This window comes from Lactuca sativa, chromosome 8 (genome assembly GCF_002870075.4).
Source record: "Lactuca sativa cultivar Salinas chromosome 8, Lsat_Salinas_v11, whole genome shotgun sequence".
In the NCBI taxonomy this organism is placed as follows: Eukaryota; Viridiplantae; Streptophyta; class Magnoliopsida; order Asterales; family Asteraceae; genus Lactuca; species Lactuca sativa.
The window spans coordinates 243,399,458-243,417,334 of NC_056630.2; the positions used below are offsets into that span (position 1 = coordinate 243,399,458).

The 17,877-nt window shown below is 34.4% G+C and overlaps 1 protein-coding gene across 1 annotated transcript; it reads right to left on the bottom strand.

Moving 5' to 3' along the window:
- Nucleotides 1-707: 707 nt before the first annotated feature.
- On the bottom strand, nt 708-17,282 carry LOC111911314 (uncharacterized). Its single transcript, XM_052766684.1, has 12 exons — nt 16,899-17,282; nt 16,569-16,715; nt 15,823-16,457; nt 15,657-15,738; nt 15,241-15,401; nt 14,981-15,162; nt 14,295-14,822; nt 14,022-14,153; nt 13,798-13,850; nt 13,260-13,485; nt 13,013-13,150; nt 708-931 (listed from the first exon to the last, which is right to left on the bottom strand). The coding sequence occupies exons 1-12, from the start codon at nt 17,280-17,282 to the stop codon at nt 708-710; spliced, it is 2,892 nt and encodes a 963-aa protein (XP_052622644.1).
- Nucleotides 17,283-17,877: the final 595 nt, after the last annotated feature.

Here is a 17,877-nt window from a genome sequence, read left to right on the forward strand (position 1 = left end):
AAACGGGACAAATTTTCAAAGTCAATGGGCACCGTTTGAAGCCATTCTATGAAGGTTTCGATGCAAATGCTCTTGAAATCATCCATTTGGATGTCCCGAGGTGTTGAAGCAAGCTAGAAGGAGGTCTCGCCAAAGACGTTAAAGAAGGGCATTTTTGGAAAGCGTTGTGCTTTCATGTCTTTGAACTCGAATAAAGAAGTGTTGAAGATGTTTTGATGTTTATTTTGAAAATATCTTTGAAGAAAATAAGTTTTTCAAGTGTTTAGGCCTTCAAATGCAAGCCAAGAATCCCAACAAGTGGAAGCGAAACGAAGCCGGAGACTGTGACCAGCACGCGCCCGTGTGGCCTTGCTCGCCCCCTTACGCAACCAGCATGCGCGGCCGGGCAGCCTTGCGCGGGTGGGTTGCGCGGACACCCCTGATCGTTTGAAACAAGCTCACAAAATAGGACCTCTAACTGCATCATGCACGCGGCCGCGTGCCATACCTGCGCGACCCGCACACCTCGTGTCCAACCATGCCTTATTTTTTTGACCAGCTTTGACTTTTGTTGACCAGGTTGATTAATGTGTTGACTAACATTGACTTCCGTTGACCAGACCTTGACCATGGATTAAAACTTCCAGCACTTCATCTTCTTCATTCAACCCTAACAAATCCCACCATTTTTCTCTCAAACTCTCAAGAACACAAACACCCACCTCTCACTAAAATTCGATTTCCTGGAGTTCTACTGGTCGGAATCCGGCGAGACCACCGCCATTCTTCACCATTTTTCGTTCTCTACAAACCCCACTCAAAATTTCCTCCGATCCGTTGCCGGATTTAAGGGTGCTACCATCACCATCTCGCCACTTTCCGGCTATTTTCCGGCCAAATCCGACCACCTCTCGCAATTCCGACACCACCAAAGTGTTTCTTTTTCCAAGCTCTTTACATTCAACAGAACAAAACCTCAAAATCTCACAAAAATTTTGCCGGGAATTTTGAGCCACCACGAGCCGCCGCCAGATTTTTCGCAAACATCAAGTTGAAAATATAGTTTTAGTGAACAAGTCTTGCATTTTGGCACCCACGAACAACCACTAAGCTTGGGGTGCACGGTAGCAGATTCCGGGTTCAAGCTCAATTTTTGGGACAAAAACAATTGAATCGGGTATCTTCTTTCCTTGGTTTTTATTTCATTGCATTGTTCTAATACGATAATTGCATCCAATTATGCTATGAAAATCGCCTAGGATCGTTAGTTATTGCCTGGTTTATTTGGAAATTTTTGTTTGAGAATAGTTGAAATTGGTTAATTTTCTTGGGAATTTGTTTAAAATTTGCTTAAACCTTTGTTGGAATTTGCTCATTTTGTCTAGAAATGCTGCCAAATTTTTGTTAGAATTGTCAAATAAACCGAGTGGTGTTGTTGAATCCTTTTTGAATTGTCAAAAGTTAGGTGTCATTATTTATTGGAATTTTGTGTTCGGTTTGAAAATAGTCGCATTACTTTGAGAGTGGTGAGGGAGGGATTAATTTGGTGAATTGTTTTTGATATTGTAGGTCTTGGAAATGGGCAAAACCAAAACTTAGGCACGCACTCATGGCTCATCCGTTGATCCTAACCCACAAAAGGATGCAATTGGTACTTCACGAAAAGCCACTGGGAAACGGAAGCAAAGTGGAAATGAGGGTAGCGGTCCTTCCCTTACAAAGACGGAAATCAAAACATACCGGTCAAACCTCCACGGACGCCCAATCCGGCCCACAAAGTTTTACCACGAGGAGTCAATGAATACGCTAGGGGATCACATCGGTTTAGAATCTATGTTTTGTGGTATGGGGTGGGGAGACTTTCCCAACCTCTACGATAGGACCTACGAAGAGCCGACACTAGAATTCCTGTCCACTTTCGCCACTGACAATGAATCCAAAGTCCTCACCTTCCAATTACAAGGCTAAAGTCATCTGCTTTTATTCGGGCGACTGAACTCTATCATGGGAGTAGACCGCACAAACGACACAACCATCCGTTCTCAAGCTTATGTCAGCTTCCTGCGTTCCCACAACATGGAGTTTTGGTCGCAAATCACCGGTCTCGACACGTTCAATCCAAGCCGCCAGAGGGCCAAGCACATAGTCCATCCTTGTTGGCGCACTGCACACCACATTCTCAACACTAGCATTTTCGGTCGCCTCGAGCCTGGTCAAATAAATAGATGTGAACTTTTCTTCCTATATTGCATGAGACATCGGGAAGAGTCTGATTTCTCCACATTTCTCATCTATAAATGTGAGGCTGTCCGTCAGCGCATTACAGGAGATATCCATATCGGGGGGCTCATTACTATCATAGGTCGAGTCGTCGGCCTAAACTTCCCCGCCCCCGACTACTTGTCCGTTGACCACTACCAGCCCAACTTCCTACTGGATTGTTACGCTCTTGAGCGAGCGAAAATGTTGGATTGTCGGGGCAATGAAAAATACAATTGGCTTGACGGTGACAAGCACCCGGTTTACATCCTTCCCAGCTGGGTAAGTAATTCATTCGAACCGAATGACCCCAAGTCCTCCGGATCAATCGACTCCAACAGGTATGTTACTCGACTTTGATCAGCCTCCGGTGCAGTAACTGATGTATCAACATGACCATATCTAGGCCCCTCCACGACACTTTGTTCAGCCTCAGTATCAGCCACACTAGCAGAGGGGGCACGAAGTCCCATCATATTTCCCCCCTACATTTTTTGATCAGTTCGCCACAATGTTCTCCACAGTTCGGCGCATTGACACTCAAACGCAAGCGAACACCCAAGTGATCCAAGATGTAGCAGTATGCGTTAGTCAACTGGAGTAGTCCTTCCCATCCACTTCGCGTCAAGTCCAAGACATGTGGGACTACCACTATCGCCACAGGCATTTCCCGCCGCCCGATCCTCCGATTTAGGTCATTTCTATCCTTACCTTAAGCATTGAGGACAATGTTTGTTCTTAAGCTTGGGGTGGGGTATTTCCTTTTACTTTTTCATGCATTTTTTTAGTTAGTTGCATAGCATATTAGTTATTAAGCGAATTTGCATTCAATTTTTTCATTTTATAAAATTCCAAAAAAAAATTACTTTCTTCTTTTCTACTTTTTATTTTTGCATAACATTTAGCTTAGGGCATTAGCATTCATGCATTTTTGTTGTTTGTTTATTCTCACCTCCTTTGGATGCCATGGAACATATTCACAGTTATTGTATCATTATTGGTCCAGGATCTTGTTGCTATCTCACCCATCGAATCGGGGTCATTAGCTGCAGTTTTGGACTTCATACTTGGGATCAGATGCTGGAAGCTTAAATGGGTAAGTGATCATGGACATGTAGTTTTCATGAAGAATTATGCATGCAATACTAACAACTGTAGGATACACTATAGCAATAGATGTTTTTAGCCTTGCGGTCCATACCGCTGAGAGGATCGCACTTGATCATGTTTGAACCGTTAGGATGAAGCACGGGTGCTTGTCCCCGAGTAGAATCTATATCAGGTCTCTTTACATCACCATTTTTTTTTTTTTGCGATTTTCTTAGGATTTTAGAGAGTCTTTTAGTCCACATTTGGACATTTTCATTGTTTTTGAGAAATCACAAGTTTAAAAAGGAGCTTACATCTTTATGCTCCACACATGGTCATTTTCACACTTAGACCATTTGGATTATATTACTACCCTTTCGGTTCCACTTACACACTTTTGGGAACCAAATTTTGAGTCAAAAGGTTTTTCTTGTTAAAAATTTCGACTGTTAGTACATTATCTTCAAGTATGTGTTATCATATTGAATCACTAAAGAAAAAAAAAATATAATAATAATGGCAAGCAAATTTCCAGCTGCAGCTGTCTTAGATGGGTGATCGGTTTAATTATAGAACAAATTTCCAACGTTTTGGTCACCTGGCGTTTGATATTCATTTATATAGCTTTGTTTTATTATATATAGATCGAGTTGTTTTTCGTAAATTGGTGATGTTAAGGAGACTGTCGAGTCGGATACTACAGGAGGTTTTGGCCAACACTAAGTGAACCGATTCCTACAACGGTGTCCAAGGGATTAAACCCAATTACACATGAGAGTAACCGACAGACGTGAGATCACGCAACTGTCGTGATAAGAGTGTACACTTAAAGAAGAGCTCCACACGAGCCCATCCAGCTGTTCTCTCCCTACTACAAATGTTCTTCATTATATGCATGTTCCATTGGGGCGGCGACTGACCATCCCTCCTTACTCACCTAGAGGAGTTGTCCTAGCTGTGGTTAATGGTTCCATTGTCATCGGATGAAAAATTCGTGAGATAACAACAAGATCAATTCTGACCATGTTGACTAACGGTGATCAGGTTCTACAGTTCTATCCATTCTTTTTACTTTTCTAAGGATAGTTCATCCCGAGTTCATTTTAGTCTTGTCTTACTTGAGGACAAGTAAGGTTTAAGCTTGGGGTGATTTGATAGTTTATTTTATTTACTTCTTTTTATAGTTTATTTTAGTTTATTTCATCCCTAATTTAGGTATTTATCATGCATATTTTCCTTTTTGTTTTTTTATGACCATTTCGGGTACTTTCTAGTTTCGTGAGCTTTATTGCAGATTTTATGGAGATTAGTGTAGCAGGAGTGTTCGGGACGTATGGAAAGCGATTGGAATAAGAGGAAGTCGAGAATTATAAGCTTGATGATAATGGAGTTAATGCATGGAGTGGGCTTGATGATTATTTGAACGCTTGGAGAAAATGAACTTTAAATTGCAGGATGTGGGAGACTATTCGAGCGTGTGGAGATTGTTAATCGGGCGAGTTCACGAGCTTTGGAGGATTTCGAGAAGCCAAATTAGGCTTAAAATGAAGTGAACTTAAAGAAAATGGGCTAGAAGCTGTTTGGACTCGAACTGGGCCAAGTAGGCTAAGCTGTGGAGGCCCAAACTCTCAAGAACCCATGATCTGATACCACCCGCACAGGGTTGCGCGGCTGCGCACGATTCAGCAGGGGCAGTTTCAGAATTTCATTAGAGGGCTATATGGGGAAGGTCGGTGTGCATCTTTAGCACACTCTTAGACATCCGATTTTTGAGCATTCTCTCTGGAGTTTTGGAGCGCTTTGAAAGCCAAGAACCTTGAAGAACTTCATTATTTCGCCTCTTGATTCTTGTAAAATGTTTGGTACAATCTTCACTAACTTTATTTTCTTAAGTTTAGCCATGTTTGGCTAAACTAATTGTGGTCGACTTTGGTGGAATCATTTGACTAATTGTTGAATGTTGAAGATTTCATGAACTTGTGTTTGACTCTTTATGAAAATGTTTTGTGTTGTAACATTTTATCACTACTTGTATGTTTTTATTCATGAATTTAAATATGTTTGTGGTGATTAGTTGACTAATTTCTTGATTAAGTAAAAGATCTTCAAATTAGGAAGCAACTAGTGATTTTTGTGTTAGTTTTACTTCTCACAATTATAAAAACATTTTCTCCAACATGGTAGTGGAAGCTTTTGATTCCTCTTAGATTTGGTGAGTTTTTAGTTCTTAATGCTAGTTGACTTTCACTAATTACATGCTTAATGGAAATTGTGACTTTGACTAAGAAAGTTGTTATGAACATCTCTAACCATTTTAACAACTAAGAAAAGTCTAGGTAATCTCAAGCTTCTTGGATTACTATAGCCAAATTAAGGGTTTAAAACAAGTATTGCACTATTGGATTCTAATGATTTGTTCATCACAAAGTCAAAGTGAGAAAATCTTAAGTCAACCATCTTTCCCTTATTGATTTTACATCAAAATCTTGTTTTTGTTAAATAGTCTATTTAAATCTTAGTTTAGTTTTAGTATATTTCAAAAGACCAAAACCCTTATTTTTATTGTTATTTAACAAATATTTTTACAAAGAGATTTTCATTGAGTAACAAACTAAACCAATCCCCGTGGATTCGATCCATTTACCACTATACACTATTTTAGTGTAAAGGATTTAGGGTTATTTATTTTGTTGGCATCGACAACCACCAAATTCTAATCGCAATATGGTCGCCAAAGGTTCCAGAAAAACCTAGGGTATTGGGCAATTAAGCCCTTTATATAGACTTTTGAAATCAGAGTCTACTCGTCGAGTCCAGTGACCGACTCGACGAGTAGCTCACTTAAAACCCGTGTATGGCAAGGCATCTGATGTTCACGCATATTCGTATCTTTTCGCCAAGTAGGTGTCCGACTTGCCGAGTCCTTCAGATTTTTAGCTCTTTCTCTTCTTTCTTCAATTCTCAAGCTTCCGGTTGTCAGTCCTGCTTCCTTTTGCTCCCGAGCATGTCTTTTAGGCTGAAAATACAATTTAAGCAAAAATTAAGTACCTTTTGTTCAATAACTGCAATAAAATAGCCAAAAAGTATTAAGATTCTACATAAATTATATGATCAAATATGCACATATCAAAATACCACAAACTTAAGTTTTGCTTGCCCCCAAGCAAAACTGAATTTTAAGCACACCTGCATCACATAAGATAATCTCACTCAAACCCAGCCATTATGCCAAGACCGCAACGCATTTATTGTGTCTTAATTTTTTCCTAAGGACCTCCCCCCTAATTCTATATACTTACAATCCTAATAAACACTTGTCCACTTCTTTTGAACAACGCTCATTTTATGTATTTCTCCTAATCCATCCGCAAAAAACTCTTTTAACCTCAATGTATTTTTGGTCAAGCTACCCAAGCATACATAATCTAGAAAGAAATACAATTTTTGATACCACAATGGAGCTCATTGGAATTCTTCATTTCTTTGATAAATTGATTTTTTTTTTTTAATTCACCACCTTCTTTGTTTGATTTTTGATATCTTCAACTTTTGAATTTCTTCAGAATTTTGATCTTCATTTTATACTTTGATTGGTCTAAAATTCTTTAACTTTTTTTAAATTTCTCTTTTTTTTTTCAACGTGTATCTCACTTTTTGGTGATTTCTTCATGCTCCTCCCCAAGTCGGTTTTGAATGAGAAAAAAAGTGAGATACATGTTGAAAAAAAAGAGAGAAATTACCAAAAAGTTAAAGAATTTTGGAGCAATCAAAGTATAAAATATGAATATCAAAATTCTGAAGAAATTCAAAAGTTGAAGATATCAAAAATCAAACAAAGAAGGTGGTGAATTCAAAGAAATCAATTTATCAAAGAAGTGAAGAATTCCAAAGAGCTTCATTGTGGTATCAAAAATTGTAATTTTTTCTAGATTATGTATGCTTGGGTAGCTTGACCAAAAATACCTTGAGGTTAAGATAGTTTTCTGCGGATGGATTCAGAGGAATGCATAAAATGAGCGTTGTTCAAAAGAAGTGGATGAGTGTTTATGAGGATTGTAACTATTTAGAATTAGGGGGTGTCCTTAGGAAAAAATTAAGACACAGATGCATGCGTTGCGGTCTTGGCATATTGGTTGGGTTCGAGTGAGATTGTCTTATGTGATGCTGGTGTGCTTAAAATTCAGTTTTGCTTAGGGGAAAGCAAAAGTCAAGTGTGGAGTATTTTGATATGTGCATATTTGATCATATAATTTATATAGAATCTTAATGCTTTTTGGCTATTTTATTGCAATTATTGAACAGAAGGTACTTAATTTTGCTTAAATTGTATTTTTCAGCCTAAAAGACATGCTCGGGAGCAAAAGGAAGCAGGACTAGCAATTGGAAGCTTGGGAATTGAAGAAAGAACAGAAGGAGCTAAAAATCTGAAGGACTCGGCGAGTCAGACACCTACTCGGCAAATAGATACGAATATTCGCGAACATCAGATGCCTTGCCGTACACGGGTTTTAAGTGAGGGACTCGTCAAGTCGGTCACTGGACTCGACGAGTAGCCCCTGTTTCAGAAGTCTATATAAAGGGCTTAATTGCCCGATACCCTAGCTTTTTCTGGTGCCTTTGGCGACCATATTGTGATTAGAAGTGCTACTGAGGCTCTCGAACTCGAATATCAACCTTAGTTATCAATTTTGAGGAGATTAAAAGGCAAAAACATATTCTCTTTTCTTAATCTAGTGTTTACAACATGTTTGAATCATTAGGTTTAGTTTGTGAGATATTTTCTACTATGAATATGAGCTAAACACTTATAGCTTCTGTTTAGGGTAGATTAGCTTGTTAATATGGTATGATTTCTATGGCATGGATTATTTGATTTGGTGAGATTGTTTTTGCTAAGTTTGCTAAAGATCATTTTGTGTTAACAATAACTATTTTTTGTTAACTATAAAGATTAAGTTGCATGAACATCCTTTTAATTGTTTGCCTCTGTGAAAACAAGATTATATGCCTAGGAATAGTGAACTTGAAACTAGGGTTAACTAGAAAATAGATAAGTTAATGTGTGAGCTTGTATGTTGAACAACCATACAAGATGTTAATTAAATTAGTAATTTAATTCTAACTACAAGTCTTACTTAACCTGAATCAATATACTAGGAAACTCATTAGTTTAACCAATTGGCCACTGGTTGAATTTAAATTGTTTTCTAAGGATTAGTAATAGTGAACATGAACCTAATCACATTAATCGGTAGCCAATGACAAATTAATTCATTGCACTTGCCATAAAATCAACCATAAGAATAAGTGAGTCGAACCTGAAGTCCTGAACAGAAGGCTCCTTTATTATTGAATTTAGTTGATTTTTATTTGCTTTATTTGTTAATAGCCTTTGTTTTAATATTAGTTAATTGTTTAAGTTTATAGGCTTGCAAAACTAGAGAAAACCCCTTTCTTTTATTATTTGTTTTTAGATAATTCTAGTAGTTAGTTTAATTACCGTTCTCTGTGTTCAATACCATGCTTGCTTAAACTATACCACTAATTGACAGGTACACTGCCTTTTGTGTGTCGAATTTATGTTAAAATAGTAGGACTAAAACTAGTGCACTTAACACACTTCAACAAACAATTTGTATGTATTTTATGTATTTACTTCACGTAAAATATATTTTTTTGTCTTTAAAAAATACGTTTTCGTAAAGTATATTTTTTTTATGCCTTTGAAATAATAATAATTAACACTACTTATGACATAAAAAAACTATAAACATTCTTTTGGGTCGCTAGTTCTAAAACCATTTTTTCGGTTATATGTATTAAAAACAACTTAACAACGATTTTCTGATGTATCTAAACAATTTATACGGTTTTTTTATGTTAATAATTGTTATTTCAAAAAGATATATCATTATTTCTTTCCATCTTCATTTTAACTATATGATTTAGAACTTGCAATTAAAATGAAACACGTATTTTAAATAAGATATATAACCGAATAGGTTTTTTTTTTCTTTTCTTAAATACATATTACCGAATACGTATTTATAAAAAAAAACATAAAAAAACAGTTTTCAGAAAACCGATTGGACCAAATCAAAAACATATTTAGCCGATTTTGCCTTCCAATACAACATAATAACATATTATACCAAACCAAAAAAACCTATTCGGTTATATATCTTATTTAAAATACGTTTTCAGTTATATGTATTTAAGAAAACATAAAAAACCTATTCAACTATATATTTTATTTACAATATGTATTTCATCTTAATCATAAGTTCTAAATCGTATAGTTAAAAATGAAGAAGGAAAAAATATTGATATATCTTTTTGAAATAACAATTATTAACAATATTATTGACATAAAAAACGTATAAATTGTTTAGATGCATAACAAAATCGTTGTTAAGTTGTTTTAATACATATAACCGAAAAAACAGTTTTAGAACTAGCGACCCAAAAGAATTTATACAGTTTTTTTTATGTCATCAGCAGTGTTAATTGTTATTATTTCAAAGACATAAAAAATATATTTTACGAAAACGTTTTTTTATACGAAAACGTATTTTTTAAAGAAAAAAAAGTATATTTTCATAAAATAAATATATAAAAATACATGCAAATTGTTTGTAAAAAAAGTATTTTTTATAATACAACTAAAATACATTTTGTTTATTTAAAAAAAAATTATGTAAACAAATGTTTTTTGTAATTTATTGATTGTTTATGTTTAACGATTTTGTTATTATATAAATTAGTTTTAGGAAACTATAAACCAAGTGAGCATGCAGCTCAACTGGTTAAAACTTTAGTAATTTAATAGGTTGGAGGTCACGAGTTCCAGGCCTCTCCCTAGCCATTTAATTGTCTTTTTCAAACAAATTTCGAAAATGATCTCTGTGGTTTAGTAAATGTCATGGATTCAGTCATTTTATACTTGAAAAGACGAAAATGCCCTTATAGATACAGTCCTAACGGCAAAATACTAACCGAGTTAGTAAAAAGGGCCATCAATTCAAGTTTTACAAATCACAAGGACCATTTGCATCAAAAAAAATTAGCAGGGACTGACTTTGTGATTTTTGGCAAACCATAGGGACCATTTTTGTAATTTTGTCTTAATATTATCATATATATCTATAAATCTAAAATAAATTACAATAATATTTTAACCTAAAATATCTTTAATATAATTACATTGAAACATTAAAGAAATTATATAATAGTTTTTAAGTAAATACACGAATATTTCAGGTAATTAGAGTGTATGGTCCTTTAACATTTTTTTTAACTTGGACGATCCCTATGGTTTGGTTTTGTTTCGGGTTTGGTCCCCAACAAAGTTAATATGGCTATCTTCCACTTGATGATATTTTTCTATAATTTTTTAATTCATTTTTTTATTATTATGTTATTATTAAATAGAGTAAATTATTAATGTGTAAAATGATACTTCACCAAACATCGGATGCTGCCCTTGAAACCACCTCCCCCACCACTGCATACTTCTTGTAAAAGATTGAAGGATCCAGCCTCACCATTTTCCCCTCTGTTATAGACAAAGAACAACAATATCATCCATTCCTGATGAAAATCAAAATCTCTTTCCTTATTATAGAATACCAAATTCACTCTATTAGATATATAATCTCAAATTCTCAACTTCCATAAACAGTTCAAAATAGAACCGAAAGAAGAAATGCACATAAACCATCACTGTGGAAGCTCACAGGAAGCACAAGTTTAGGGACACTAGAAAGCGTATCAGGTAATTAATGATCTTACACTTACACATGTGCAAACTTTGACAACATGCAATGCCTACTGAAAAAGGTTTATTTACTAATGCGGAAAAAAAAATCTACAATAATTATGGTATCATGTACCAGTAGATATCAACACAAAACCTAATCTGATAATATTGGGAGCAATTACACACATACATTATACATATATAATATGTGGCCTAGTAAAACTATACACACATAAATAAATAAAAATTCATTTGTAGGAACTGCTTTCATAGCATATGAAGAAAAACCAGTTCCAAACATAGCAACAATACGAAAACATGATTTTTTTCCAATTTTCTCACAGTGAACAAAAGCAAGAGAAGATTGAGGTTTTTCATGAGAACGGGTCAACATAGGACTATAGTCTATAGGTGATTAGTTGATACAATAAAACAACACAACCACTACCAAAGGGTCTACTGAGAAGCAGAGGTTTAATTGAGTTTGAAGCATTTCCTCCCTTAAACAGATAATTACAGATTACGTGGTGACATTGTATCTACCATTAGGAACTGCAAGTGTCTTGCAAAACAGAGGCTATCACCATCTGCTTATATGCCTCATTACCTTCTCTGTGTTACAGGTCCCAATTTGTGCGACAATTAGGTCAGACAGAATCATAAAAGCGTAGATGGATCATTTTCCCAGTATACATCAATGCAATTGGATTATATTACACATAAAAACATATATGCATCGTTTTCGACAGCCCTAAATTACTATCTTCTTTGTATTACAGGTCCCAATTTGTGTGTTTTGTAGCATTTTCTGAATATTCTTAAAAAACAGATGCAGCAAAGTTCATAAAATATAGAGAATTAGGTCAAAGAAAAAAGAAAATCAGAAAACATACCATGTGGACGCCAATCACGCCATATGAGTTTAAGCTTCGCCTTTCCCCCGTACTCGTCTATTTCCCGGTGACGATAGTTTTGAGAGGAACGGAAATTTGGGGGAATTTTTGTTACTTGTATCGTTTTGTAAGTTGTAACAGATAGAATCCGTTTAGTAAAATCCACGATAAATTACAAATTTGGTCCCCTTGGTTTCGTTTTGTTACAGATATAATCCATTTAGTAAAATCTGGGATAAACTACAAATTTATTCTTTGTATTGTATATGTCAAAAGTTATGATATTCATCCTAAAACTATTTCTTCAATTGGACCATTCGTGGGTAATGTCCTCTTCAATTGGACCATTTGTGGGTAATGTTTGAAAAAACGTAGAAACACAATTTCCCAACATCATCATCTATTATATTATTGAAGGACAAATACACAGATGGTTTTAAGGTACTTATAGAGTAAACCTCACTACACAAAACCTAAACTATTCTCTTGATTTACACTCAGCCTAAACTACAACGATTAAGAAGAAAAGAAATTATTTAGAGTACACAAACCCTAATCGTAATACGCTTGAGAGAAAACATAGAGAACACACACAAAATATTTGATTGAATGAATACAAATAACCCTTCAGCTTAACCTTTATACTTCGGGTAAAGAACTCTCACAACCTGCGTGCAAACCCGTCTGACGACCCGACATAATTAGCCTCCAATTACAAGCAAGTCCACAACTTCAAGTAAATAACACAACTAGTCCAAAAGCTCAACACATAACAAAACAAAACTAATCCATATAACTTTCACTTAGCACCCTGCACTTTTCCTGAAATGCAAGTTTGTAATAATAACAATATCCACAACATTTAACACCCCTCCTCAAACTTGACATTTTAAGAAAGAAAATTATCCTTTATTAAAAAGATCAATTAAACCAATTTCTTTCAACAAAAAATTATGTTGTGACACACTTAGAAACTTTGTTAAAATATCATCTCTCTGTTTAGAAGACGTTATTTTTTCAACTTTTAAAACACCTCTTGTAATCTTTTCTCTAACAAAATGCAAATCAATTTCAAAGTGTTTTGTTTTTTCTTGAAAAACAGGATTTAAAGCAAGCTTAATAGCATATTCATTATCACAAAACACTGTTACAGGAACCAAATTTTTTATTCCTAAATCAAATAATAGTTTTAGAATCCAAACAATTTCACAAGTAACAGAACCCAAAGCTCTGTATTCAGACTCTGTTGAAGATCTGGATACAGTAGCTTGCTTTTTTACTTTTCCATGAAACCAAAGAGTTTGCAAAATAAACCAAATATCTAGTAACTAATTTTCTTGAATTAAGACATTTTGCCCAATCAGCATCTACATATCCCATTAAGTCAAGATTTTTTGATTTAGCAATTGAAACACCTTTTCCAGGGCTACCTTTCAAATATCTGAGTAACCTGAATGTTATATTTAGATGTGACTTATGGGGCTTATGCATAAACTGACTAAGAATCTAAACACAATAAGATATATTTGGTCTTGTAATAGTAAGATATATAAGTTTTTCAATTAATTTTTGAAATTCAGTTATATTTTCAAGTAAAGGATCACTGTCATTACAACTTCTCTTAGGAACAAAATTGGCCTCTACTGGAGTTGAAACATGCTTACAGCTTAACATACCAAATTCATGTAATAATTCAAGACAATACTTTCTTTGATTTAAACACACACCTTCACTTGTACTTAAGACTTCAATTCCAAGAAAGTAATCTAACTTTCCTAAGTCTTTTATTAAAAAATTTGAATTTAAAAATGACTTTACATTTTGAATTTCAACTTCATTACTACCTGTTAAAATAATGTCATCTACATAAACTAACAAAACAATAACTGAATCATTATTCTTTTTAACAAACAAGGAGTAATCATATATACTTTGAGTAAAACCAAAACTAAACAACTCAGAACACAATTTCTCATTCCATTTTCTAGGGGCTTGTTTCAAACCATATAAAGACTTAACTAATTTGCACACTCTAGTATCACCTTTAGTATGATACCCTTGAGGTAAATTCATATACACATCTTCAGTTAAGTCTCCACAAATAAAGGCATTATTAATGTCCAACTGATATAAAGGCCAATATTTGTTTACAGCTAATGTAATAACTACACGGACTGTAACAATTTTTGCTACAGGAGAAAAGGTTTCTTGATAATCAATACCTTCTCTCTGATTGTAACCCTTTGCTACAAGACAGACCTTATATTTTTCTACCTCTCCGTTAGGTTTATACTTAATTCTATAAACCTATTTACATCCTATTGGTTTTTGTTTTTTAGGAAGATCTACAATATCCCAAGTATGATTACGATATAAAGCTTCCATTTCATTATTCATTGACTCAACCCAGTTGGGATCTAAAGAGGCTTCTTCAAAACTTTTTGGTTCAATTGTTTTATTTAGATTAGAACAAAAACACTTATTTTCTGTACTAAGAACAGAGTAATTTAAAGTGTGTTCAATACCATATTTATGCCTCCCTTCAACAATATAATCATTGAATTTCACTGGCATTCGAGACTCCCTTCTAGACCTAGACACTCCTAAAGGCTGTCCTAGAAAAGGCAATGAGTCAAAATGACTATTTTCCTCAGTTGAATCTGAATGACTTGGCATAGTCCTATCAGATAAAGGTTTAGATACCCCGCTAGTCTGGTTAATATTTTCTAAAGTAGTATCAAAAAAAGTTTCATTTAGATTATGAGTTGCATTAGAACCATCCATCTGATGGTTAACACTCAAGTCATTTAGATCTATTACATCATTCACATATTCAGAATTATCTGTATCATCATAGGAAAAAAAAGGTCTAATGAATTATTAAAATCAAACTGATTATCAACAGTTGTTGATTTCAACTTAAATGGAAAAACTGACTCATAAAACTTCACATCCCTGGAAATAAAAATAGAATTTGTATCAAGACTTAATAGTTTATAACCCTTTTTCTCAGAAGAATAACCTAACAAAACACATTTTTCAGCATGTTCAGAAAACTTATCAAGATTATTAAGTTTAGTAGCAAAACATAAACTACCAAAAACTCTTAAGTGATCAAATATAGGTTTTTTCTTAAACACAAGTTGATAAGGAGATTGACCTTTCAAAACTGATGTTGGCATTCTATTAATTAAAAAAACTGAAATAAAAACAGACTCTCCCCAATACTTTAAAGGAAGGCCAGAATGAAAAAGTAATAACCTAGCCACATTAAGAATATGCCTATGTTTTCTTTCAACAATACCATTTTGATGTGGTGTATAAACACAAGAAGTTTGATGAATAACACCATGAAGTTCAAAAAAAGATTTCATCTTATGACTTAAAAATTCAGCACCATTATCAGAACGAACTATTTTAACCTTTGAATCAAATTGATTTTGTAAAACATTAAAAAATAAAGAAAAACAGCTATAAGCTTCATCCTTACTTTTTAAAAGATAAACCCAAGTAGCCCTTGTGAAATCGTCGACAATAGTCAAGAAAAACCTAAAGCCTTCTCTAGTTGACACTCTATAAGGACCCCAAACATCTAAATGAATCAACTCACCAAGTTTAGTTGAACTATGAACACTAAGAGGAATGGACTCACAAGTTTGTTTAGCCTTATGACATACCTCACAAGGAGGAAGAGAGGAATTATCAAAGTTGAGTGTGTGTTTTAAAGAATTTAAAGCTTGTTCAGTAGGGTGTCCTAATCTACAATGCCATGTAATTTTAGACACACAAGATTTAGCAAAACAACTAGAACTAATACCTGAGGGAAAAGCATCAAGATAATACAGTCCCCCGGACTCTCTACCGTTCTCCACAACCTTCTTGGATTGTAAATCCTGAATTTTGCAACAGTTTTCATCAAAAACAATTTCACAGTTTGTGTCTTTGCATAGTTTGTGAACAAAAGGAAGATTTACATTGAAATTAGGAATAGAAAAAACATCAAACAAAGTTAATTTTTCAGAAAACTGTAAATTTTCAGTTTTTTCAATTTTTGCAGCGGAACCATTTGGATGATTAACAAGAAGATTTAGTTTAGAAACATCAACAGTGTCTTGCAAAAGAGACTCAGATGAAGTCATATGTTGATTAGCACCTGAGTCATCAATCCACTTTTGATGACCAACAGTAGAGTTATAAGAGTGAAGCAAAGGAATACCTGCCATATTAGCACTGACTGAAGTATCCTCAGAAGCAGATGAATTTTCACTAATAAGACTTAAAAGTTTATTATACTGCTCACTAGTAAATGAATAAGTTCCACTACTTCCAGAAGCAAAGGAACTACTAGAAGGAACATAAGAAGAATTAACAGAAAAGGTTTTATTTTGATTTCTTTGATTATCATTATTAAGCTTATTTCTAGGTTTAAAGTCTTTTGGATAACCAATCAATTTATAACACCTATCAATAAGATGTCCCTTAAGTCCACAATTTTTACACTATAAATTTTGATTTCTTCCTCCTCCTGAGTGAGAATCTTTTTTATCATTAAATCTACTATTAAATGCAGAAGACTAAGTTTTAGACACATTAGAAATAGAAGTTAAAGCCTCATTCTTCTGATGAGACTCCTCTCTAGAAACAATTGAGAAAGCAGTTTTAACATTTGGAAGAGGGTCCAACAGAAGAATATGACTTTTAACTTGATTAAAAGAATCATCAAGTCCATTTAAAAACTGCATCAATTTCATTAATTTTGAATGATCATTATACTGAGATGCAGCTTCACAAGTACATTCAGATAGATTTGTAAGACCATCAAACTCTTTCCAAAGAGTGTCAAGTTTATTAAAATATTCAGACAAAGAAGAACCATCTTGTTTAAGTGAATTAATTCGTTAATGTATGTTGAAAATAACAGATCCATCAGCTTTGTTATATATTTCAAAAAGTTCATTCCATATATCTACAGCAGACTCAGAATATGCATGACCAGAGTAAATTGACTCAGATAAAGACCCAAGAATCCAAGAACACACAACAGCATTAGCACGTTCCCATTTTGAAGATTTTAGTTCATCAGTAGAATCCTTTTTTACTATTCCCTCTACAAAACCTAATTTGTTCCTAGCCTTAAGACTTCTAACCATAGAACTACGCCACACACGAATGTTATCGGTCCCAGTTAGTATAAAACTTACAATTGTAGTTACAGTATTGTCAGAAGGATGTATATACAGAGGGTCATCGTAGTTCACAGGATCAACCTTAGAACCACTACCCTTAGGAGGTGAATCAGACATAATGTTCACACAGAATCAGCCAAATAGAAAACAAAACAAACCATAATGATCCTTAAATGTCCAGATGGTCACCACAGTATCTTGAGGCCCAAGACAAGGATCACTGGATCAAAAACAATCACAGGAGACAACAAATAAGTTGAAACAATAACTGGTGTACTCAAGACAACCAGGTTCTCCCACATCTACAGCTAGAACAAGATATAAGGGAACAAGAAACTCTCATAGCGATAAGCAGAACAAGGATGAACTAGATCGACTCCTGTAACTCCGTTCTCTTTTTACAAATTAACGGTGATGAAATCTGTTAATAAGAGTTATTTCAGAGTACAAGATTAACCGATCAAGAACACTGAAGACAATCTTCAAGGATCTCCACTTGATAAAGACGACACCTCGCAAGGATCTCCACTTGAAGACAATCCTGAAACAAATCACAAGAAACTCGCAGTACCAGATTCTTAAAATAAAAACCACCTGGATGAAGATCCAGATTAACCAAAAAGAACCCTAGATGTTCACTAATGGGTTTAATAGACTGGGATTTCAACAGAAACTCAGTACGAACCCAACAATTAAAAAAACAAGGATTTAA